General features: G+C 40.9%; 2 protein-coding genes across 2 annotated transcripts; both read right to left on the reverse strand.

Annotated features, from left to right (window-relative positions):
- Positions 1–23,637, reverse strand: LOC139467022 (dual specificity protein phosphatase 3-like). Its single transcript, XM_071248733.1, has 4 exons — positions 23,587–23,637; positions 7,280–7,453; positions 955–1,178; positions 1–278 (listed from the first exon to the last, which is right to left on the reverse strand). Exons 2-4 carry the CDS (start codon positions 7,408–7,410, stop codon positions 64–66), a joined length of 570 nt encoding a protein of 189 aa, XP_071104834.1. The 5' UTR covers positions 7,411–7,453; positions 23,587–23,637; the 3' UTR covers positions 1–63.
- LOC139466679 (uncharacterized) lies at positions 10,358–23,368 on the reverse strand. The gene is made up of 4 exons (XM_071248298.1): positions 18,965–23,368; positions 18,256–18,409; positions 15,284–15,402; positions 10,358–13,889 (listed from the first exon to the last, which is right to left on the reverse strand). Exons 1-4 carry the CDS (start codon positions 22,908–22,910, stop codon positions 12,577–12,579), a joined length of 5,532 nt encoding a protein of 1,843 aa, XP_071104399.1. The 5' UTR covers positions 22,911–23,368; the 3' UTR covers positions 10,358–12,576.
- Positions 23,638–23,730: the final 93 nt, after the last annotated feature.

The raw sequence follows: 23,730 nt of genomic DNA on the forward strand, positions 1-23,730 counted from the left end.
GAGCTGTAACCAAGAACAAACCTATCCAAGATGAGCTGGATGGCTCCAGAACTTGGCACTGCATCACTCTGTTTGTATTTTGTTACATCTTTGCTGCCCTAGCTGTGAGTCCAGTTTAATTAGCTGTTGTAGGAAACCTGTATTTGGGCACACCTCTCGATGGCTCCTGACAAATCGGAGAGCATCTTTGACTGTCATGTGACGTTTGAGCATCAGGAATGCCACAGCCAGTGTGGCAGATCGACTTACTCCTTGTATACAGTGGACCAGGATTTTACCTGCAAGTCAATTTATGCATTTAAACAAAATACTACAATGATCTTTTGAAACTATTCCATTCTGACTGGTCAATCTGAAGGTTCAAATCATCACTATAATCACCCCTGATTATATTAGGTTTCTAAGTGCACAACACATTCTTAATCCCAAAACCTGAAATTTGGATAAGCATATGTATTAAAACTGCTTTTCAAATCCTCAGTTTTGTTTAGTGCACATTTGTAAAAAGACCTTTCCAAGATGATAACAGATATGCTATAACAGGCCTTGGCGAATGTCATAGGTGCTTCATCAACAAACAAACGCCAGGAGAGACACAAGTCTTCTGCTAAATTACATAGTAGGGACCCACCATTCGATAAAAGTCTTTTGAAATTGTCCCTGAAAATCGTGAAAAAACTAATTATACTTCAGACTGTAGAAAAAAATAATTGAATGCCACAAAAATTACATTGTTGCAAGGTTTCTATCAAAAAGCAGTGGTTGATAGCATGAGCAATGCAAGCAATCAGCAGTAACAAAACACAACCTTCCAATCTTCAGTAGTCAGCTCTCAAAAGCTTGGGGTACCGGGAAACTATTCTTTTCTTGACACCCAACTTGGATACTGTATGAGAGCAGAATGGTACTATGTTCACTAACTTCATGCACTCAGCCGTGTGGGTGGAAACTTACCCCCGTTGTCCAATGCCTTCTCTATGAAATCAGCTGACTCTTGGAAGAAAGGGTAAAGGTTAAAACTCATATGATCGATGGCTTCAATGCCCTTGAAAGTAACCTTGATCTTCCTATACATGTCCTCATTGGTGTTTACATGGTAGATATCAACGCCATGGGCAGCATTCAGGATGTGAGTGACTCCGAGCCTTCGGAGCTGCACCAGATCACGGGCGATCGACCTTCAATAAGAAAGGGTACTTGATGATTCACATGGAGGTCAATGAGACTGCCTAACAAATCATGTTGGTTGAAGCTACTCATAAAGTGACCTATTAGTAATAATAGTATTACTCTATCCTACATAAACATTTTATTGACTCTTCACCTTGACTCTTGTTGCGACCTTCACCCTGGTTGGTGGGTTTGTTGCTTAACGCCGCACTCAGCAATATTCCAGCTATAAGGACGGCGGTCTGTAAATAATTGAATCTGGACCAGACAATCCAGTGATTGATATCAAGAGCATCGATCCGCGCAATTGTGATCGATGACATGCTTCAACCAAGTCAGTGAGCCTGACCACCCGATCCCGTTAGTCGCCTCTAACGACAAGCATAGTCACCTTTTAAAGCAAGCAATGGTTGCTGAAGACCTATTCTACCCCGGATCTTCATGGACCTTCACCTTACTCAAGAGAACTTCAAATGGTCCAAGAACTACTAAGGTATCAGGTTTAAGCAAGTAAAATAGCGATGAAAACAATATTCCAATATTTCTTTTGCTAAAATATAATCCTACTTTTTAAGATTGATACTGATACATTATCCAGTGAATTTGACCTTTGGCACATTGGAGATTCCTAATTAAATTACCTGGCAAAGCATTTTGTTTGATAGCTTTCAGAAAAGAATTTTTTAATATATTTGGAATTAAAGTGAAAGTGTCATGAAAAAAGTAATAGATTTTCTTATATAATTTACAATACGATGGCCAAGAAAAAAAAGGCATGAAAACGTAAACTCAATTAAAAGTATGTATTTTGAGGTCTTTATTTGTAACAATCCAAACAATTCTTAAAAGTACAAAGAAGGAGGTGGGGCTTAATTAGCACGGCTGGCTAGGCTTTTTTATTTGTTTGTTTGTTGTTTAACGCCTCACTCAGCAATATTCCAGCTACATGACGGCGGTCTGTAAATAATCGAATCTGGTCCAGACAATCCAGTGATTGATATCATGAGCATCGATCCACGCATTTGTGATCGATGACATGCTTCAACCAAGTCAGTGAGCCCGACTACCCGATCTCTTTAGTCTCCTCTTACGATAAGCATAGTTGTCTAAGCGTGGGTTGCCGAAGGCCTTCCGGTAGTCTACCCTGGATCTGCAAGCTGATTGGGTATTACCACCAGCCGGGTACAGAATACACGCGATCGTTTCATTAGTTGTGGGGAGACATGTATATGTAATTAACAACAAAAGTTCCTGTGACACCAATATTTTAGAGTATTTTTCAAAGTAAAAGTAAAAGTTTTTCAAGTAAAGTTTGGCTTTCAATGTTGTAGCCTCATGCATTTCACTACCCAAGAATGGGTATAAAAATTTCCATATGCATTGTTAAGCATCGTGCTGACAACAACCACTCAGAAAAACAACAAAATTACGCAATTATTCAACATTACGAAATGCCACGCCTGTCTGAAAATGAGCGTCTGCGAGCCATTGGCATGCTTGAAGCAGGATCGAGTCAACGTGATGTTGCAAGACAATTTAACGTCCACAGAAACACCAGTTGGTGTTTATGGCAACATTGGCAAAGGAGGAATGCAGTCAGAGACCATCCTTGGAGTGGCAGGCCACGCATAACCAATAATCGACAAGACAACTGGATTTGAACAACATACCTATGTAATCTATTCCAGCCAGCAACAGTGACAAGCAGTGGTGCAGACAGCGTTCTCACCTCAGCCACAGCGATGGACGGATTCGAGTGTACCGACGTCGAGGTGAATGTTACATCAATCATTGTGTCATGGAAGAAGATCAGTTCGGGGGCAGCAGAGTTATGGTATGGGGTGAGATTACAGCAAGACAGAGAACCCGTTTGATAGTGGTAGATGTAAATCTCAATGAAAAGCGCTACCGCGACGAGATCATCGGCCCTGTTGTTCTACCGCTTTTGCGTCGTCATGGCCCAGGCATTACCTTTCAACATGACAATGCCCGGCCTCATATTGCTCGACTAGTTCAGGATTCTCTTCAACAAAACAATGTGAATGTTATCCCCTTGCCAGCATGCTCCCCTGATCTCTCACCAATCGAGCACCTGTGGGATGAGATGGATCGGCGCCTTCGACGTCAACCACTTGTTCCACAGACACTCCAGGAACTTCGAAACATGCTCCAGCAAATATGGACAGATATCCTACAGGACTTTGTGCGACGCCTGGTCCATTCCATGAAACGAAGATGTGTTACTTGCATCGCAACCAGAGGTGGCCACACGCTATTGATTTGTAAATTGACATTTTGGCATGTTCTTGTTTTTTTATGAAATAATGCATTTTTTGAAGTCAGTATGGCAAATGAAACCATTTGAACACTTACAGGAGTCTTATATCTGTTGCAAACCGAAATTGTTTCAGATTTGGTAAAAAATTTAACTTTGCATTAAATCATATTCAATGTCACAGGAACTTTTGTTGCTCAGTATTTAATACTGGTATGGATTCTATGTTTGTCAAGAGTATGGCTAGTGGGGATGTGTCAAGTAACCTTGATTTAACATGGATTATATAATTCTAACATTGTAAAATATTTTCCTTTTCAATTTTAGGGGTGCTTGTTCAATCCATCGTTTCCTCACTGAATATTTACCTAAGAATAATGACCCTTGTCACATTTCGGTTGTTGAAAGAAAGAGTAGTATATTTTAATCCTTAAATCCCACTCATACAAAGGAAAGTACAGTGTACAAGTGGTCATTGCTAATTGTGGAAAGGAGAATGTCTAAGGGTTAAAAAGGTTGAAGAACAGGGTAGCCTTGCTGAGAACGTGTGCAGCAGACCATGACCGTGAATGGAGGCTGGGCTGCTGGAGTGCGATCAAGCGTGTAATTTTGGAGGTAGCTTGTGCGATCAAGCATGTAATTTTGGAGGTAATTTCCTCCAACATGACCATATATGGACCCTCTGTATATAAAGGTATATTGGTTTGTAAAACACCACTACAAATTACACATATCATATTGCATTTATTTATATAAAAAAGATGTCAGCGTAATTGCTAAATATTTTAAATACTCAAAAACATCTTTAACAAATTGAGGCGTTCTCCAGATATATGATGATAAATTTGAGGAGGAATGTTGACATAGTGCCACATGATGCCCTCCTTATTTTCAACCCTTCACCACCAAGATATCCACAATGTACAGGCACACCTTCGTGACTGGGGATAACTGTATATATATGAAAGTTCTTTGATAACTTGATTATTTGATGTACTTTATCAGACAATCTTGCTGGGATGTAATACACATCATGGCCTTCATCTGTCCACATGACCTCATACTGTTTAGTAAAGCAGATTGGACATATGTGACCAACCACAAGATAAAAGACCTTGTGGGGAAAAATCATGTTTTGACTCCTCATTATTTTTTAAAACTAAAGTATCTTAGGACCACAAAAATACAATTCATAACCTTAAATTCATATTTATTACAAATATACATGGCATCAAACACATGGACTTATTTTCTGCAAAGTCCTTTTTTCAGAATTATCACTGTTTATGTGATGACTGCAGTTTTCAGATATAATATCTGATTAATTGAAATTAGACATGTATGCTGAAATGTTTGGAGACAATGTTTTTATTACATTACTAACTAAAGAGAGAAAAATAAGATATTTTTGTACAGTCCACACACATGGCGACTTATACGGAAGTTGGCGTCAAACGTCTTTCCTTATGATGTCCCAGCACAATTGTATCCCAGCACCGATAAGGTCCCTCTTCTCCTGCTGGGTCACATATGATCCTAGCACCCATAAGGTCCCTCTTCTCCTGCTGGGTCACACATGATCCTAGCACCCACAAGGTCCCTCTTCTCCTGCTGGGTCACATATGATCCTAGTACCCATAAGGTCCCTCTTTTCCTGCTGGGTCACATATGATCCTAGCACCCATAAGGTCCCTCTTCTCCTGCTGGGTCACATATGATCCTAGTACCCATAAGGCCCCTCTTCTACTGCTGGGTCACATATGATCCTACCACCCATAAGGTCCCTCTTCTCCTGCTGGGTCACATATGATCCTAGCACCCATAAGGTCCCTCTTCTCCTGCTGGGTCACATATGATCCTAGCACCGATAAGGTCCCTCTTCTCCTGCTGGGTCACACATGATCCTAGCACCCATAAGGTCCCTCTTCTACTGCTGGGTCACATATGATCCTAGTACCTATAAGGTCCCTCTTCTCCTGCTGGGTCACATATGATCCTACCACCCATAAGGTCCCTCTTCTACTGCTGGGTCACATATGATGTTTGATCATGCCCATGGCCCAAGATCTGTTTCTTTACCTAAGCAAATCAGCTTGGGTCCAAACTTGAGAAAAAGGTTTCCTTAAAACTTCTTACTCATCCTTCATGACATATTTTAGCCTTATCTATACACTTAGTCTTGTCAGCCCAAAACAGGGAAAATGGGAAAAGTCTTATATGTATTTGAATGAACATTGATAATGACGCCTAAATGTTTTGCTCATTTTTAGAGTATATATATATCTAGTGGGCTAAAAGGGTCCTTATCAATATCCTACATTGTCCAAATCTACACATCAATATTTACAACAGGGACATAAAGACAACTGTATAACTTCATTGGAGTATGAACTTTGTACACATCATCACATCATAAAAGTGGCATCGTTCCTTGTGCAAACAAGTATGCCATTATTGCAAACAAGTTTGAATTTGTTTTCTGCCTACTGAGAAAGAACATGAATAAACATAGAGCCAAACATTGTGTAGATCACCTGAATGTTTCGGAAATTTGAATCTATACAGCTGTGGACATACAAGCTAGGCAAGTTGAACAAACAAATGAAATAACAGAGGTCTCCATACAACAGACATCATTGCCTCATGTTCAATATAATTCACATCGATACATAACTGGCTATATTGAAGGCTGTCTTTTGCACACAGGAGTCGGAGGTTCTATTGAGAAGGGGTTCAGCTCTCAGCACTGTGGTATGCGGGACACAAATACAACATAGAGGGCCAAATTGAACTTCTGAAATGTTGAATAACAAAATCATAATATAGTAACTGGCACATGTTCACTACCTGTCTGACATGCATGCAAAGTGTCATGAAGGAGTAGTGAACAGATTTTGTTGAATCATGTTCAAGAACAAACAGATTTTGTTGAATCCTGTTCAAGAACAAACAGATTTTGTTGAGTTCTGTTAAACAAACAAACCACACACCCAACTGAGTCAATCAGAATTCAGTCAGCACCTTTTTCAGAATCACTTTTGCTGGAATGATATACACATCTTAGTTCCACAAATCCAGTTGTATATCTTTATTTGATAAAAGTATAGATGTGAAGATAAAAATATATAGATACTCAGAAAAACATTACCGGTACATACTCTATTTCCCATATACAGTTCTCACATTAAGCCTTCACAATACATGAACACAAAATGGCTGCAGTGGGAGCAATTAGAGGGTGAATAACAATAATGTGAGCAAGTGTAAGTCATAATATTTCTGAAGAAAACATACAAAAACAACCTTCTAACCCAACTTGTCATTCAGATTTCACTGTATTTTATTCATAGCTTATGGACTAGTTTAACTAACAATATATATTATGTTTCCAGGTTTGAGGTAAATGTGTCACACCTGAGTCTCTTTTGGCATTTGTCCCACATTAAAAGCATCTAAATGCAGCATCTAGTTGGACTTTGATACCCATACCTCCTAATATTAATAGCAAAACATAGTAATGATTTTATAAGTTACAATGAAATACTCAAACACAAAGAAATAACAAAGAAGTAGATTTCAACCCTCGTCCATATTGATGTCAGCAACAGGGCTACATAAAGATTATTGGAGGCTACCTATGTATATTACTATTTTTTCATGAAGTCCAGCTTCTGAATACTTCATTACAATCTAAGAATAACTAAAGTACAGACAGGGTCGAGGAACATAGAGAACAATGAACAGGCCTCGGCACAGGATGGCTGAAACCTTCAGCTGGGCCAAATGAATATTTCTGTTTGTTTGTGACTAGACTGTATTGAAGAGTGCACTTACTCTTCCCCAACAAGGAGATTGTCATACACCTCGTCATATGCTGTGTTGGGCAGCATGGTCAGTCCGCCAGCAGGCTGGGTGATGATGTCATCAAGCTCCTCCACAGTGCATGCAGCAGCAGCAGACTCCATGGGTGGCTGCAGGTGTACCACAGAGTACACACCTCCACTTCGTCTAGGTAAGAGAAGGAAACATGTCTGACGTTCTTTCTCATGATTGTGTTAGTGAACATGTTTTACACAGCTTTTAGCAATATCATGTCTGAGAGAGAGAGAGAGAGAGAGAGAGAGAGAGAGAGAGTTCTTAATTTTTTAATGAGAAACACATAATAATAAGTCAGTCAGTCATGCCATATATTGGACCCATGCCCCCAGGAATTGAATTTTTGACATTCATTGGGAACTGAATGCAATAACACGTGACCAATTCAGCTAATCAGAATGCAGGAAATTCAATGAACACAACAAAAATTTAATTATTGATTATATGATTATATATAATTATTATATGGCTCTGCCTACCGTGGCTGCTTGTACTAGTCTGGAGTTGTGTCAGTTTCATAGTGCTAATTAACCCACTGAGATATTATGCTTCATTTAACATAAGTACCCCACTCAGACACAGTATGTACTGACTGAAAGCCGATCAGTCCTTGTTGTATTCTCATTAGCGTCAAGTGGCGTCTAGGACACAGAGGCAGTAAAATGAAAACAAAACACCAGGATCCTCTGTTCATGGGTTTGAATTCAACAACATTATTTGTCTTGCTTCCTGAGGCAAGGGAGTTAACTGACTATGAATGTCCAGTTTCCACTCTTGGAATTTCTAGGCTTGATTGTAGCGCCCGAGTGACTATTACAAGTTACCGTATGTCCCATCTATGTCCATCCTACTGACCAATCAGATTTCACCTCTCATATCACTTGCATTTGCTTCCAACAAAATGGTGATGTCCAGTCAAGACAATAAAAACATGAAAACTTTTGGGAAATATCTCTTGACACTGAGCTGACGGTACACATGCTTTGCAAATCTGCAATTCACCAAAATCTGCATGGTAATTTACAAACCAGATGTTGATTTCGTTAAGCGATTTTGATTGGACAATGCATAGACTTCAGCAAGGGTGGAAACAAGACTTTTATAGTCGGTTAACGCCCTTGCCTCGGGAAGATGGGTTTGTCAGCACCTGACCCATGCTTGAGGGTTTCATGGAAGTGGCAAATATCTACATGTCAGTCCAGCCTGTCCTCACACATTGTGCTGACTCTGTTCAAGGCAACCCCATCACTCTCACTCATCGTCTTGAACTAATGGCCTTGTTGACAACATGTTCCATCTCAATCCATTCAGTGGTTCTAGCATCCAAAATGTGAAATATTTACTGCTACCAAAATGTTCTTGTAAATGAGGATTATTGAAGTTGTTTCAAAATTTGTTCATGATCGGCACTCATTGTAGACTATATTCCAAACAAAATATTTCTCCTTGTTTAATTCTATTTCTCACCCAATACCGGACAAGTCAACATCTTTTTCGGTTAGAATTTTCACCAAGAAGAGCAAAATGGCATCTGTGAAGAAGAAGTTCACCAAACCAGACTAAACTTCTGTAAATGGAGCCTCCATACAATGTGAACACTGTCCACAGAGGGTGGGATCACTTCATGACGAGCATGCTGACATGAACAAGCGATCAAAGTTTGTTTTTTTGTTAGAGAGATATGCAGCTCCTGACAATGATATTGTAGGAGCCAAGACTAAGTTTTTAGGAGCCAAACCTTTTTTCCAAGGAGTAAGACTGAGAATCTGAGATAGGACACATATTTCCAGAGGTTTCATCGGAGATAGGACACGTGTATGGAGGGGCTTCACGGTGTGAAGATGGGTATTCAATTGTAATAGACAGGTACTTTAATAAATAATGTAAATATTTCCTTTTGGTACAATATCACTTATGTTCATGCAAATACAACAGGGTTACAAAACACCCCCAGCTATCAATGAAACATTGTTTTTAATTATTTATTCAGCATTGGCCAAACACAACTTGGTAAACTAGATTTTCAATTACTATCTGTTTACATCTTAAACAAATATTGTCGCAATTTATGTTATAGTTACAACACACCAAGATGAGTTGTTTGGGCAGTAAGAGCACGGTTTGGCTTGGCATTTGATTGACAGACAAAAGGACCGAGGGGCGGAGCCAAACCGTGCTCTTACTGCCCAAACAACGAGTAGGTGGGTATTGTAAGTGACTTGTAGCACGGGTTGCGACGTTCATTCCAAAATTGTGCGAGTTTGTGTAAAATATAGTGACTTATGATATGATGTTAAATAAGACGTCATATGCTTTCTGCCTTCGAACCCTTTTTAACTTTTAATCTAATTGTGAAATCAAGTGTAAACTTTGGAATTTTCAAAGGCACTTTAGAAATTTATGCGTTCTGTGTCCAGTTGTTTTTATGTTTGACACTTACATTGTAATCTTTTAAAAAAGTTATAAACATTTCTATTGTTTTTTGTTGTTTATTTACGTTATTACTCTTGAACACTGTGTACAACACTAAAGAAACATTGCTGTAAGTTTGAAATTTCTCAAGCCAGTAGGCGGGATTTGCTGACCTTGGCATCAGCCAATGGTAATAATCTTTAACAAACCGTGCTCTTACTACCATGATACAGCACAGTAAGATCAAAGGTACCGCTCGCAACCCATGCTACAAGTTTATTTATAGGTAGCCAAGGGGCGAACAGTAGATAAATTTAGGTCCTCAATCGTACATTTAAGTTGCATTTGGCCACCAAAATGGTCGCTACATAGAGGGCTGCATGAACAAGAACACAAATATGCACAGCTTACTGTGAATACTCCAGTAGAGACTGCAATGTGGCTAGACTCGGATCTGGTGACAACGAAGGATAGTTGTGTTATATAAATGTACCATTATTGTCTTTAATGCGACAAGCATAACTTTCTGTAAATCATAACACACATATTTTCCAAATAATTTCATATAAAATACCAACAGAAGTCATTTCAAACAAAATGTTTTATTATTTTATTGATCATAGGTTGGATGTATCTTTTCCAGATCAAAAGCAAAAAAAATAAATATTCTGTGACATAACCTGACAGGCAGACAAACAAACATAAGTAATCAACCAATGAACCCACTGGTGTGGAACAACATCAGCCCACTGCAGTAATCATTCCAACACAATAATGTACGACATACATGGCATAAACACAGATATAGTCACGGTCATACATCTGAAGCAAATCTTCACCACTTCTCCTGGACCACTTTTTAAGATGCACAAACTATCAAAAGTCTAAAGATTGTATTGTAAAATTGCAAGAGTAACTGGCAATGAATATTAAAGGCACTGTCCACATCAACTGTGTCCCGTGAAGATCTGGGTTAGAATTGGTCTTCAGCAACCAATGCTTTTTGTAAGAGGCGTCTAACAGGATCGGGTGGTCCCAATTGTGTAAATCGATGCTCATTAGGTAAATCACTGGATTGTCTGGTCCAGATTAGATTATTTCACGACCGCAGTCATATAGCTGGAATATTGCTGAGTGTGGCATTAAACAACAAATCACATCAACCGTAAAAAGATTTTGATAGATATGCCATTAACATTTGAGGCTGTAGAAAAGCAAATATAAAGTCTCATGCCTGTAGAAGTAACCATGTCTTACAAACCTTTAAAGCTTACCTTGACCATCGACCAGAGCTTCAGATAAGCAGCATATTTGCGTAAAATACCCCCCCCAAAAAAGAAAATATATTCAAAACCTAATTACTTTCATTAACTTGCGTACAGAAACCAATGCATTAAATGAAAAACTCAAATGTATAAAAACAGCATGCGTAAATACTCAATGAAGCTTTTTCAGCATGTGTACAATGGAGCTAATTTCTGAAGCACAATTACTTTCTAAGTCAAGCCTTTAATTAGAACCCTTATATATATCTAAAACATTATTTTATTTATTTTAAAACCCAATAGAGTGATGAATAGATGAGTGAAGAAATAATGAGAAATGTAATAACCCAATTAAAATAAAAACCTTCAAGTAAAAACTCAACACAGCTCAAAAAGTTATCTGGAGCCCTGATAGACTTATCTTTACCAAAACATTTTCAACACAGGAACCCATTCATGTCTTAATCTAGTGACCTTGACATGCCATGAGCCACAAGTCCCTAACATTGGAACATATTCCCTAAAGTCAATAACATTCGACATGACAGTTGACACGAGATACAACAACCGGGGGGTAGAGGTCAAATTCAGGCTAAACTAATACTAGTCACATTTCACAGGAAGTGTGTGGTATGAACAAGTGTTGTCAAGTTAGGAGGAAATAAAATCAGACAAAAATATTTTTTTACACCATTTAATATGAAACAAATAATTAGTCTTAACATGAAACTGTGTCCATGACAATGCCATGCCAGGGTTTTCACTCTGTGAACAATAACAAAACAAGCAAAGTATGCGTTTCAAGTGAACTTGATAAAACAAATATGGTTACAAGCAATGCTGACATGAGAAACAGTATTCTGGCATATGAATGACAACTGGAAAAAATTGCTCTAGTTTGTGCCTGAAATACTGGCCCCAAACTGAGCCCAGCACAATGTCTGTCTTTGAAGGACCAGCAATTCTATCCCACAGGGAGAGACACGGACACTAGGCCATTAGTCCAAGACAAATGAAACTCTAGAGGGACCAGTGGTTTTATCCTAAAATCTAGTTACTCCACATTACTCATTTGTGCAAAATGATGTGTGGACCAGTTGGATATGAACAATGGTGTCTACCCCTGTTCCACATGTTAAATAGCAAAATCTGCTCAAAAATTCATTCTCAAATAAGTAGGAAAGTTCTATATTCTCTAATTGAGGCATACATATATAACACAACAAAATAACAAAATGTTCTTGTCATCAAATCTGAAAACCTTTAAGCTCTCCTATTATCCATGGACAATCCCTGCCTCCAGGCTAGACTGTTGTACATGGACAATCCCTGCCTCCAGGCTAGACTGTTGTACATGGACAATCCCTGCCTCCAGGCTAGACTGTTGTACATGGACCATCCCTGCCTCCAGGCTAGACTGTTGTACATGGTGTTGTCCCTGCCTCCAGGCTAGACTGTTGTACATGGACAATCCCTGCCTCCAGGCTAGACTGTTGTACATGGACAATCCCTGCCTCCAGGCTAGACTGTTGTACATGGACAATCCCTGCCTCCAGGCTAGACTGTTGTACATGGACATCACTCCTGCACACAATGCTCAGCAGCTTTCATCATGAACTGTTCCCGCCGAAGAATATTCTGGATCTTGTCTTTCTCATCACTGCTCTTACACAGGATGACAAAGTGGCTGTCCTTCTTCCTGGCCCGCCCCCGCATCTGTACGAGCGTGGTGACTGTGTTGGGCGGGTTCATGCAGACCACCAGCTCACACTCGGGGATATCCACGCCTTCCTCTGCTACAGATGTGGCTACAATGATGTTATACTTCTTGCTCTTCACTCCATCAAGCACCTTCTTCTGCTGCTTCACCTTCATGCCACCATCAGCCTGACCAGATCCATGGCCAACCACCGATGTGATCTTCAGACTGTTGGCTGATGCAAATTGTGTCTGCTTCAGGAAATTGCTCAGTCTGTGTGCATGTGCTCGCTCCCGGACGAGAATCAAGGCCATTGCATTTCTGCCAGCTTTCCAGTTGATGTATTTATCATTGGTGAGAGTAGTGAGTAACTGTGTGTACAGAGTGATATGAAGAGGGTTGTCATCAAACTCCTGCTGGACATGAGCTGAGTGAGCAGCTCTTCTCATGGCATCTTGCAGCTTTTCACACTGTATCCCCATCCCCTGAGCGTGCTGGAAGCCACTCTGTGCTGGAGTCTGGTTGAACGTCTGCAGGTCAGCTACAGCTGTGGGTATCCCAACACTGTCCAAATCAGACAGCGCAATTAAAAGTATCTTGCAATGATTGACAAGGAAGTCCATATTCATTTTGACTTGTGGTTGCTGGGATTTGGCCTGGCAGTTCCCAAGAGCTCGGACAAACCTTTCAGTAGCAGCATTGTCCAAGTGCTCTACAAAGTCTTCCAAGTCTTCTCCCTGCATCTTCTCCACTCCAAAATGACAGTCAGTGTCAATAGTGCACAACTCCGACAGCTTCAAGTAACACTGGCAAATGTACACCAACAGTGTCTTCCGGAAAGCTCTTTCTTCATCCGAAAACGGCTCATAGTTGATCTTCAGCTTAGCACTGGACTGATACCGCTTCAGTTCTCCCACACAATCACCCTGGACGATGGCAATGCTGGCTCCCCCAAGGTTGTGGAATAACTCGTGCAGCATGCTGACCGTGCTCTCTACACTGTCGCGCCCTGCAGGGGAGGCGGTCAGACCTAGCACTTTGGGTCTGTGTTCTGGCTGGCACGGGCGGTGGTACGCCTCCAGGAGGCGATTGAAGGGGTGATTCTTGACACAGTGATGAGCTTCATCAAATACAACCAGTGAGAAGTCTTCCCAGCGAAGCTGCTGCTTCAGTAGTAGATTGTCAGCATAGGCTACAACACAGATATACAACAGATATACTACAACACAGATATATCACAGTTAGGCTACAACACAGATATACAACAGATAGACTACAACAAGGATATATAACACTGTTAGGCTACAACACAGATATACAACAGATAGACTACAACAAGGATATATAACACAGTTAGTCTACAACACGTTTATATCACAGTCTACAACACAGATATATCACAGTTAGCCTACAACACAGATATATCACAGTAAGCCTACAACACAGATATATCACAATTAGCCCACAACACAGATATATATCAGTTAGCCTACAACACAGATATATGACAGTTAGCCTACAACACAGATATATCACAATTAGCCTACAACACAGATATATATCAGTTAGCCCACAACACAGATATATCACAATTAGCCTACAACACAGATATATATCAGTTAGCCCACAACACAGATATATCACAGTTAGCCTACAACACAGATATATATCAGTTAGCCCACAACACAGATATATCACAATTAGCCTACAACACAGATATGTATCAGTTAGCCTACAACACAGATATATGACAGTTAGCCTACAACACAGATATATCACAGTTAGCCTACAACACAGATATATATCAGTTAGCCTACAACACAGATATATGACAGTTAGCCTATAACAAAGATATATCACAGTTAGCCTACAGCACAGATATATATCACAGTTAGCCTACAACACAGATATATCACAGTTAGCCTACAACACAGATATATCACAGTTATCCTACAGCACAGAAATATATCACAGTTAGCCTACAACACAGATATATCACAGTTAGCCTACAACACAGATATAAATCACAGTTATCCTACAACACAGATATATCACAATTAGCCTACAACACAGATATTATCACAGTTATCCTACAACACAGATATATATCAGTTAGCCTACAACACAGATATATGACAGTTAGCCTACAACACAGATATATCACAGTTAGCCTACAACACAGATATATATCAGTAAGCCCACAACACAGATGTATCAGTTAGCCTACAACACAGATATATCAGTTAGTCTACAACACAGATATATCACAGTTAGCCTACAACACAGATATATATCACAATTAGCCTACAACACAGATATATCACAGTTAGCCTACAGCACAGATATATCACAGTTAGCATAGGTTGATAAGTGTGAAGAAATAGGGTTTTTAAAAGTTCAAAATTAACAATAGTCGACTAGTTCGAGACAAGTAAAATTCAGGAAGGACAAGTGGCATTTCCTTGTGGACTACCACTTTACCATTAAGTAGACTGAGACTAGTCAAACTACAAAATAATTTCTAACACTCCATACATCAAAGAGTTATAGTAAAGTGTTTCCACTTAACAAGTGTGCAGCATGTACCTGCCGTGCTGACGATGACGTCATGCTTGTAGAGGGGCGTGGTGCCTTGAGGCAGTATGTTCCCACACAGTGTGGCTATTTTCAGCTCACGCTCCTGCTCCTCCCCATCACTTGTCATGCTGGAAGTAACATGGTATTCTACCATGAATTTGGGAAATACTCAATTCTGATTGGTCAGTCATAGGTATCAAATGACAATTACCACCTCTGATTGAAACGGCTGATTTTATTGACCACAAATAGTGAAGTACTTCTTTCTCAGTCACTGTCAGCAGGCATTTTAAATAATTATATGTACAACTATAGCTTATAAAATGCAGGAGCGGTCGGGTAGCCTAGTGGTTAAAGCATCCCTCGTCACCCTGAAGACCCGGGTTCGATTCCTGACATTGGTACAATGTGTGAAGCCCGCTGTGATATTGCTCGAATATTGCTAAAAGCAGCGTAACACCATACTCACTCACTTATAAAATGCAGATGTGTGGTAACTACAACATTCGAAGTATGTGTAGCAACACATTTTGTGCAGAAAACACGATAGAAATTGAGAGAGTATCGTTCAGCTTGAAATTTGAGCTTTTCTATAGCTGACTGTGACATATTTTCTGCATCACAATGAGTGTGACGTCGTAATAGCGACACGGACTGTAGAACAAAACCTTGCAAGGCTTGAGTACTCTTCTTTACGGCTGCCCACTTCATGCTGACTTATGTAATAACTGTGCTACACACTTTGATGCCTTTCGTATATGCAAATCCTTTTTGGTAAAATAATAATGTTGAAGAACATTAAGTACCAATATTTGTTTAAAGCAGGGTTAGAGTGAGTGAGTAAGTTGGGTTCAATGCCGCTTTTAACAGTATTCCAGTTATATCACGGCGTGTCAGCTTAATGTGGGAGGAAAGCCCGAAGTGATGCAGGTCTTAGACGTTTACCACTTCGGCGAAACCCACGAGCACAGGTATGGTGCTGACAAACCTAGAAACATAATCGGGGCGAACCGGGATTCGAACCCACGATCATAGGTTTCTGGCGTGCCCAAGGGACGCAACTCTGCACAGCGAATCGCGGCGCCTTAGACGACTGGGCCACCCGTGCCCCCTACAACAGGGTTAGAACTTAACACTAGCCTGCTAGCCCGGGGCTAGTACAAAGTGCTGTGGGCCAGAACAAATTTCCAAATTTCCACCTTGTTTTACCCTTACAAGGGCATATTATCCTTACCTCGGCTAGTAATGCTTTATTTTCGGTTCTAACCCTGTAAAGCTGGTATCTGTTACCTCAAACATCAAATATTTTCTTTTCTATAGTTACATTTTTTTACATCAAGTTGAAAAGTTGGCATTTGTTATTAAAAGTTTTGTGGTAAAGAGAAACAAGACTATACCTTTTATGTAGCCATAGCAACCAGCAAACTAACAACTCTCAATATGAAAAGCATTTCAGTTTAGTTACCTGTCTGTGTCTGTGTCCCAAACTTTTCTGTCAACATCATTTTCAGTACATTGTAATGTTAAAATAGCTAACCTAAAGATGTTTTACTGAACTCAGGCATTTGACGAGTGGCTAACGCACAGGCTGATTTATGCTAACAAATTCTATTGCATTGACATGCTGGTACATATGGACTTTCTAACCCTTAACATGACTTCAGCACTTCAAGCAGGTCTGTATTCTGTTTCTGGAGATAAAATCGGTAACAGAATTCTTGTGTGGCAATACTGGATTTGCCCCTCAGTTCACTGATCATGTGACAATGGGCATGCAAAAGGACAAAATAGCTACTGTAAAGCATCATTGTCAAGTATATCATGTTGACTTCTTGATAAGGATGCGAAGTCAACGTCCTCCGATGGCCAGCAGGTTACTGACACAATGGGCATGCAAAAGGACAAAATAGCTACTGTAAAGCATCATTGTCAAGTATATCATGTTGACTTCTTGATAAGGATGCGAAGTCAACGTCCTCCGATGGCCAGCAGGTTACTGACACAATGGGCATGCAAAAGGACAAAATAGCTACTGTAAAGCATCATTGTCAAGTATATCATGTTGACTTCTTGATAAGGATACGAAGTCAACGTCCTCCGATGGCCAGCAGGTTACTGACACAATGGGCATGCAAAAGGACAAAATAGCTACTGTAAAGCATCATTGTCAAGTATATCATGTTGACTTCTTGATAAGGATGCGAAGTCAACGTCCTCCGATGGCCAGCAGGTTACTGACACAATGGGCATGCAAAAGGACAAAATAGCTACTGTGAAGCATCATTGTCAAGTATATCATGTTGACTTCTTGATAAGGATGCTAAGTCAACGTCCTCCGATGGCCAGCAGGTTACTGACACAATGGGCATGCAAAAGGACAAAATAGCTACTGTAAAGCATCATTGTCAAGTATATCATGTTGACTTCTTGATAAGGATGCGAAGTCAACGTCCTCCGATGGCCAGCAGGTTACTGACACAATGGGACTCAAGCAGGGTGCAGACAAACTGCACTATCTCCAGCGCATCTTCCTTCTACTACAGAATGGAGGCCATTTTGTAAGGATAGCATATCCTGTGTCACATGATAGCAACAGGAACAATAGCGGGAGATTTCACTGACCGGAATGTGGATGATAACCGTTAATACATCAATGTCTGAAGTACCTTTACAATGTATACATTAACTCTGTTGGGCTGAATTCTGCTATATTTCAAAGTGCATTATTTCAAGTGGGAAAAAAGCTCCATATGAAGCAGGTAGTAGACGTTTATCCTCAAGCTTTGGTTACACACCAAAGACATTAATTAGGACAAATTATTGACAACAGCCAACAAATAGCTGATCCTTGTATGGCTAGGGGACACAACTATTGAGGGTATCTTACGGCATCAACATTCTGGCAAAATATCATATAAGAAGATATAAGTGTCAGTGCATACTGTGACTTTTGTACACAGAAATATACAGAGACTACTTACCGCTTGTACTTCCGATTCCCAAGTTCATTGGTGATGTACTTTGACTGCTGCAGCACCAACAACACCTTGTCCACCAGGAACAACACTGGGCGCCGTGGGTTCCGTTGCAGCATACAGCTCAGCGTCATCACCGACACCAGCGTCTTCCCAGTCCCTGCAGCAGCAAACATGTCATGTTGCATCGTGACATCTGAGAGTATACAATATCTTATAGCACAATTAATACTAAAACTAAAGAATGACACAGTCTTCTCCTGATTGAAACAAACGTCGATATCACCAATAAATTCCCTCCCCATGTTTGTTAATGATCAGGCAAACATCTTTCAAGAAGCCTTGGTGGCACACAACGGCCTGGAGATATAACACACTGGACAGCTGATGAGGCCAGCATAGTAGTGCAGGTCTTATCTTTAACATGTTTAAATTAGCACAGTCAAATATTTGTTTCCAATGTATTTGATACAGATACTGGATAATGGGAATGAAACAGTTTTGCAGTATGAAGATTTAAAGAAAACAGCAGTGTTAGAAACATACATTTTTAGTCCATTAGTCCTTATAATTATAACATATAGCAAAACCCTTAAAAATGGCAAATTTCTATTTATCCTTATGATGCCTTAATTATTGGGCAGTTTGGCAAGGAGTACAGGACTAGTACCAATTTCTAATGCTGAAGTGTTGAAGGAGAAAACCACTGACTCACCTGTTGGCAAGAAGATGACCTTGTCGCCTTCCATGGTTTTGCAGAACAGATCCACCTGGTAGCTGCGAGGCATGGTGTTGGTCACATGATAGGCTGCTTCCTCTGCATCATCGATACTGAGCACCCTCTGTATCTGTCCCAGGTTCACCCGGGGAGCCTCCACTTCCGCTGCCTGCTGTTGATGAGCTCGACTCTGCAGGTGAGCCTGGTAGTCTTTATCTGTGTTCATCGGCCGATTACAGATGTCACAGTAAAATTTGTAATATCCACCAAAAGGGTTCTTTGGTGGCACCTTTGGTATTGCACCTATACCAACATGGCCAATGAGCAGCTCAAAATTAGAGGATGGACAGATACTTGACTCAGCATCTGTCAGGAGAGATATGTTTCTATCTTGTCTTGGAGCTATGGAGTGGTTGTGATCAGTGGTACTGGAGCCCATAGAAACATGTGGTCCATCATTGAGAATACTGCTAGCATTTGTGTTGTAACTGATTAAACTGTCAGCCTCACCACCAGGCAGGTCATCATCCAATGGCAATGTCTTACTTCGAGAAGATTCTTCTTCATCTGAATTCAGGTTTTCAAACACATCAAGAGGAACTTTATTTCCTCTGTGTCGGACAGTGGTCTGGTTTTTTAGCGGGTTGTGAGTGCTGGGTCGCCTACTTCCACCTGATCCCTTGACATTATCTTGGAAGTCATCAGTGTCTCCAACGTCGGTAGATGTCGGTTGAGTGATCGCTGCTGTTCTCATCCTCAGAGGCATCGCATCTGTTGTGGTAATGGTTGGGTTGACAATGGTGGATCCCCTGCCCATGACTAGTTTGGCCAATGAAGTGCTTTTGAAAATAACATTTCTTGAAGGAGTTATTTCTGTGTTAATTCTATTGTCCTTGGAAACCGTTTCCTCGGCTGCAGCAGACATTCCTGGGCTTCGTTCTCGCTCCGTGCTAAGTGTTTTGCTGGCACTATTTGTACTTGATAACTTTCTCACACCCGAACCAGCTTCACTCACTCTTGTAGACTGTCTCCCATCAGTATCAAGATGTTCCCAGTGTCCGACTAGATCGGAACTGACATTTGATGCTGTAGTGATAGGAACACTCCTGGAAATTGAAGAGATTATTTCCTTCACTTCAGTATTTGGAGTTATGCCTTTGACTGCAGTGACTTCTCCTGTACGAAGAGCTTCCCAGACATCCTTGTAGCTCCCTTGCTTGGATTCCGTCTTGTCCTGACTATCTTCAACACTAGACCCTCTGCTATTTTCATCACCATAAGCCGATAGAGCCACAGCGACATATCGCTGCTTCTTTTCCACAGTCTGTAGATGCTTGGGACTTTTCTTATGGATTGACAACTGTTCAAATGAGTTCACTTGGCACTGGCATACCTCACACACATACATGTTTCGTGGGGAGTGGCCTACCGAGTTCTCTCTGCCTGCTGAGTACAGGCCCCCAGCTTCTATCCCGACCGGATCCAAGGAACCCTTGGTCAGCCCTGCCTTGCTTATATGTTTGGCAGAGGCATAATGCTGTGCAGCACTTTCTTGTCCACTGAATGACTTGAGACAAACCTTACACTGGAGTGACAGTATCCCATTCTGGTTGATCATCTTCCTCTTTTCCTCAGCCCTGGCGTGACTCCGACCTTGAAGGTGCTGGGTGGCATGCTGTGGAGATGTCAGCTCTATGTTACAAACAAAGCATCGGCCTCTTCCACCAGTAAACACATACGCTGGCTCCTCCATCGCATCACCAGGCTGGGACACTCCAGAAGAAGGGTCTCTATGTGCATCAACTGCATCAACCAAATTCAATCTCTGTACAGCCTTTTCATGTGGTTTCCCTGCTAAGTGTTGACTAGCATGTGCCTTAGAGGTAAGTTCAATGTTACACACATTGCAGAAGCCTCTCATTCCATCGAACTCGTAAAGCCTTCGTTCTGCAGACTCCTTTGATTCCTCATGTCTGTTTGTTGCTTGCCATCGTGCTAAAGCATTTGTGTGATTCTTACCATTGAGATGCTGTTGTGCATGTTGAGAAGACGTTAGTTCGATGCTGCAGACGTTACACCATCCTCTGTTGCCATCAAACCGATATGGTGTCTGAGGACTGGTAGATGGTTTGACACCAGCTGTTCTCTCACTGACATCAGGACCATTGTTGACCAAAACATCACCAGTACCTGCTGAATGCAAGCCTTTAGCTTTCGCATGCTTCTTACCACTAAGGTGTTGGTTCGCATGTTCACGAGACGTCAGTTCAATTTTGCAGATGTTACATCGTCCAGTGCTCCCATAAAAAATATATTCCTGTTCTTCTGTTACGTTTTCTTGAGACAAAGGAGTTCTTTGCATTTGTGTATTCTCTGATGAATTGTTAGAATTATTACCATCAGTAATGTGGGGGAAATGTTGATTGACCATGTTTAGATTTTGTAGACATGAATAGCTACCCAGAATTGGAACATCTGTCAAAGTTCCTCCATGAACAGATAAACACAGACTACCTTCATTCTGATTACTTACAGTCAGTGGCAAATAGCCTGTTGGCCCAGCTGAATATGTCAGTTTGTTTTCGTTGGGAAGCATAATTTGAGCTAAACTTGGAGCTTTTGGAAACTGACTCACTTTTGGTTCTGTCAAAGAATTAGACTCCGGCTGGATGTTCATTGGCAGGCAGGTCTGAACGGTAGCACCTGGAGTTGCAAGTGGGTTATTTACCAAGGTCATTTTCTGGGAAAGCTGCGGTTTCTCCTGCTCCTGAAGTGTGAAATTTGTTTTGGGCAGCTGTGACCTCTTCTTGTGTCTATCACTGTCAAAGTGTTGCTGGGCACTCTCAGGGCCGGAGAATACAACATTACACAAGTCACATTTGAGCACCTCACTGGCAGATTGTCCTAATTTCCATTGCTTCTCTGCTTTCTTATGTCGGGATCCATCAAGATGTTGCTGGGCATTTTGAGGAGATGTAAAATCCACATGACAGACATTGCAGTAACCCTCCTTTCCATCGAAAGTATAAGGAACATTGTATTCATTACCATCACCAGAACTAGTTTTCACAGTATCAGACACTGACATGTTTCCAACTAGAGTAGAACTAGTTGTCAGTAATGGTGCCATTGTTTGACTTGGTCTAGTTTCAGGCATAGAACTACTGTTGCTGTAAACTGGGACATCAGCAAACAGTCCAGTACCTGTCTCTGAGGGGGATATTCCCAACCTTGTAGGGGCGTTACTTGGCTGTGAGATGTTTGAAACACCATACAGGGGAGAGCTACTGTTGAAAACATTGTCCTGTCCCTCCATCTCTCTCTTCTTCTTCAAGTGCTTTGCACTTGCAAGATGTTCCTGAGCATTGCCAAGACTGGTAAATGGTACATTGCAAATCTGACACTTCAACACATTGGTGTTGTCCTCTCCAGCCTCCATCTGTTTTTGTTTCTTCTGATGTTTGGATCCACTGAGATGTTGCCGGGCATGTTGTGGAGAGGTCAAGTCAATGTCACAGAGATGGCAATAACCTCTAGAACCATTAAAGTCATATTCCTTTCTTGCGGTTTCACTGGACATCTTGAAAGGTACTGTCTGGTTAAGCCCCTGTGTGGGACTGCTACCGACATGCTGTACCCTCCCAGAAAGGAGAGGGTTTTGAACTGGTGTTGCAGCTTGGTATGCGAAACCTAAACTTCTTCTTACAATCTCTTTGTGTCTAGGGCTGACAATGTGTTGTTGAAACTGTTCAGCTGTGTTACATTGGACATTGCATGGGTCACACCAGTATGTTCTTGTGTTTCCCTGAAACACTGAATTTTTAATCTGGTCTTCTTTTTTCCTGTGAGCCTCACTGATGAAATGCTGCTGAGCTGATAGAGCACCACTAAATTGCTTTGAACAAATAACACAGTAAAGTGGAACCTCTTGTTGGCTGCTCATCTCTGCTCAACAGATAGCTAAATCATCTAGAAAAGATATTCAGTTTAGTACAATTCCTGTTGAAAGTGATTATCCTTTGGCTGTATAGTCCTAAGCAATATGTTGCACACAGTTGTTCGCTGCGTCGTTAATCACACCACGATCACATTTCTAATTTTAGCATCACCGGGAATACCAACTTACTTTCTTTCGACGTTCGTGTGAGACAATATTCAAAGGGAGCGTTTTTGTCAGGTGATGATAGTCAATACGTGACGTGTGTACAAGGTCTATTCCTGGAAATACGGACAACACCATGTGAAACCTGAATAGGGGATTCCCCTAGTATGACGTCATATCGCGGTAAATCACAAACTGATCACATGGCCGCATCAGAAGAGAGGCACAGGCCAAACTTTCCTCGGGTCTTGCCTCGTCAGTTTTTTTACATAACTTCGACATAAGGATTGAGAAACATGCACGGCATATACAGATAATTCATTGCATAATACCTATCACTATTTTCACTGTTGTCCTCAAAGGACTGAGAAGGTCGAACGGGACCGAAACTCGGCTCTTGAACAATGAAACACTGCTGATGAAAATTTGTGCTATGATATGACTATATCTGCGTAAGGATGATCTGCGTCAATTTATCACACGATGTTTGTTTCCAAAATAGTTTTAAAATACTTACAGAAATGGTTACCTCCCTTATGAAAAATATTTGGACTGGGGTCCTGTCTACGTAAACCAGTATAAATCGCGCTAAACTTGCGTCGCGTACCAACAAGGGAACCAGTTTAGAAAAAATATGTAAACAAGGGCTTTGGTTTCGAAT

Source organism: Haliotis cracherodii, unplaced genomic scaffold, assembly GCF_022045235.1.
Source record: "Haliotis cracherodii isolate W230 unplaced genomic scaffold, xgHalCrac1.p SCAF_19, whole genome shotgun sequence".
NCBI lineage: Eukaryota > Metazoa > Mollusca > Gastropoda > Lepetellida > Haliotidae > Haliotis > Haliotis cracherodii.

Coding starts and splice junctions, on each gene's coding strand:
- LOC139467022 (XM_071248733.1), bottom strand. CDS start 7,410: ATGGAGTCTGCTGCTGCTGCATGCACTGTGGAGGAGCTTGATGACATC. Junction 1,179..7,279: donor AATCTCCTTGTTGGGGAAGA/GTAAGTGCACTC, acceptor TTCTTATTGAAG/GTCGATCGCCCGTGATCTGG. Junction 279..954: donor GAAGGCATTGGACAACGGGG/GTAAGTTTCCAC, acceptor ATTGACTTGCAG/GTAAAATCCTGGTCCACTGT.
- LOC139466679 (XM_071248298.1), bottom strand. CDS start 22,910: ATGAGCAGCCAACAAGAGGTTCCACTTTACTGTGTTATTTGTTCAAAG. Junction 15,403..18,255: donor GGGAATCGGAAGTACAAGCG/GTAAGTAGTCTC, acceptor TGTTACTTCCAG/CATGACAAGTGATGGGGAGG. Junction 13,890..15,283: donor CGTCATCGTCAGCACGGCAG/GTACATGCTGCA, acceptor TCTGTGTTGTAG/CCTATGCTGACAATCTACTA.